Source organism: Pterocles gutturalis, unplaced genomic scaffold (genome assembly GCF_000699245.1).
Source record: "Pterocles gutturalis isolate BGI_N339 unplaced genomic scaffold, ASM69924v1 scaffold36328, whole genome shotgun sequence".
NCBI lineage: Eukaryota > Metazoa > Chordata > Aves > Pterocliformes > Pteroclidae > Pterocles > Pterocles gutturalis.
The window spans coordinates 65,189-65,697 of NW_010121698.1; the positions used below are offsets into that span (position 1 = coordinate 65,189).

The following is a 509-nucleotide window of genomic DNA, read 5'->3' on the forward strand; positions in this document are numbered from 1 at the left end:
GAGGGCCTGGACAACCACATGGGGCAGTGGGGTCCCCAAGGGACCCGGGGTGGCTAGACCCAAGGTTTCTCCCTGTCCCCATCTGGATGGCGACAGAGGACACACAGACACCCTGGGAGACGCTCACCTGCAGCGTCAGCTCACAACACAGTTTGGGGCTCCGGCAAGTGGCAAAGAAATCCTGCGCCGCTCGGGTCTCCCGAAACTCTGCAAAGGACCAGCATGAGCATTACGGGGCACACGCCAGGCTGCCCTCGTCGTCCACCCCCACGTGCCCCTGCCTGCTCACCGGGCAGGTAGCGCCCCGCCTGCCGCATGCACCACACCGGCGTGTGCTCCGTCTCCTCCCCGCGTGCTGCTCGCAGGAACGTGTCATTCTTCAGCTTGGGGAAGCCCTTGGGGCTGCGGATGAAAAAGCAGGTAAGGGCTGTCACCCACAAGGAGTCCGGGTGCCCTGCCAGACCCCCGCGCCCGGGGCAGGGTGGTACCAGGGCCAGCGGCTCATCCCC

The 509-nt window shown here is 66.2% G+C and overlaps 1 protein-coding gene across 1 annotated transcript in view; it reads right to left on the reverse strand.

Annotated features, from left to right (window-relative positions):
* UROD (uroporphyrinogen decarboxylase) overlaps positions 1–402 on the reverse strand; it is a gene marked incomplete at its 5' end in the record, with an annotated part of 2,505 nt that extends 2,103 nt beyond the window's left edge. The window contains 2 exons of the mRNA XM_010077332.1: positions 128–207; positions 290–402. Coding sequence (XP_010075634.1) covers positions 128–207; positions 290–402 — 193 coding nt within the window. The remainder of the gene's footprint in view (positions 1–127; positions 208–289) is intronic.
* Positions 403–509: the final 107 nt, after the last annotated feature.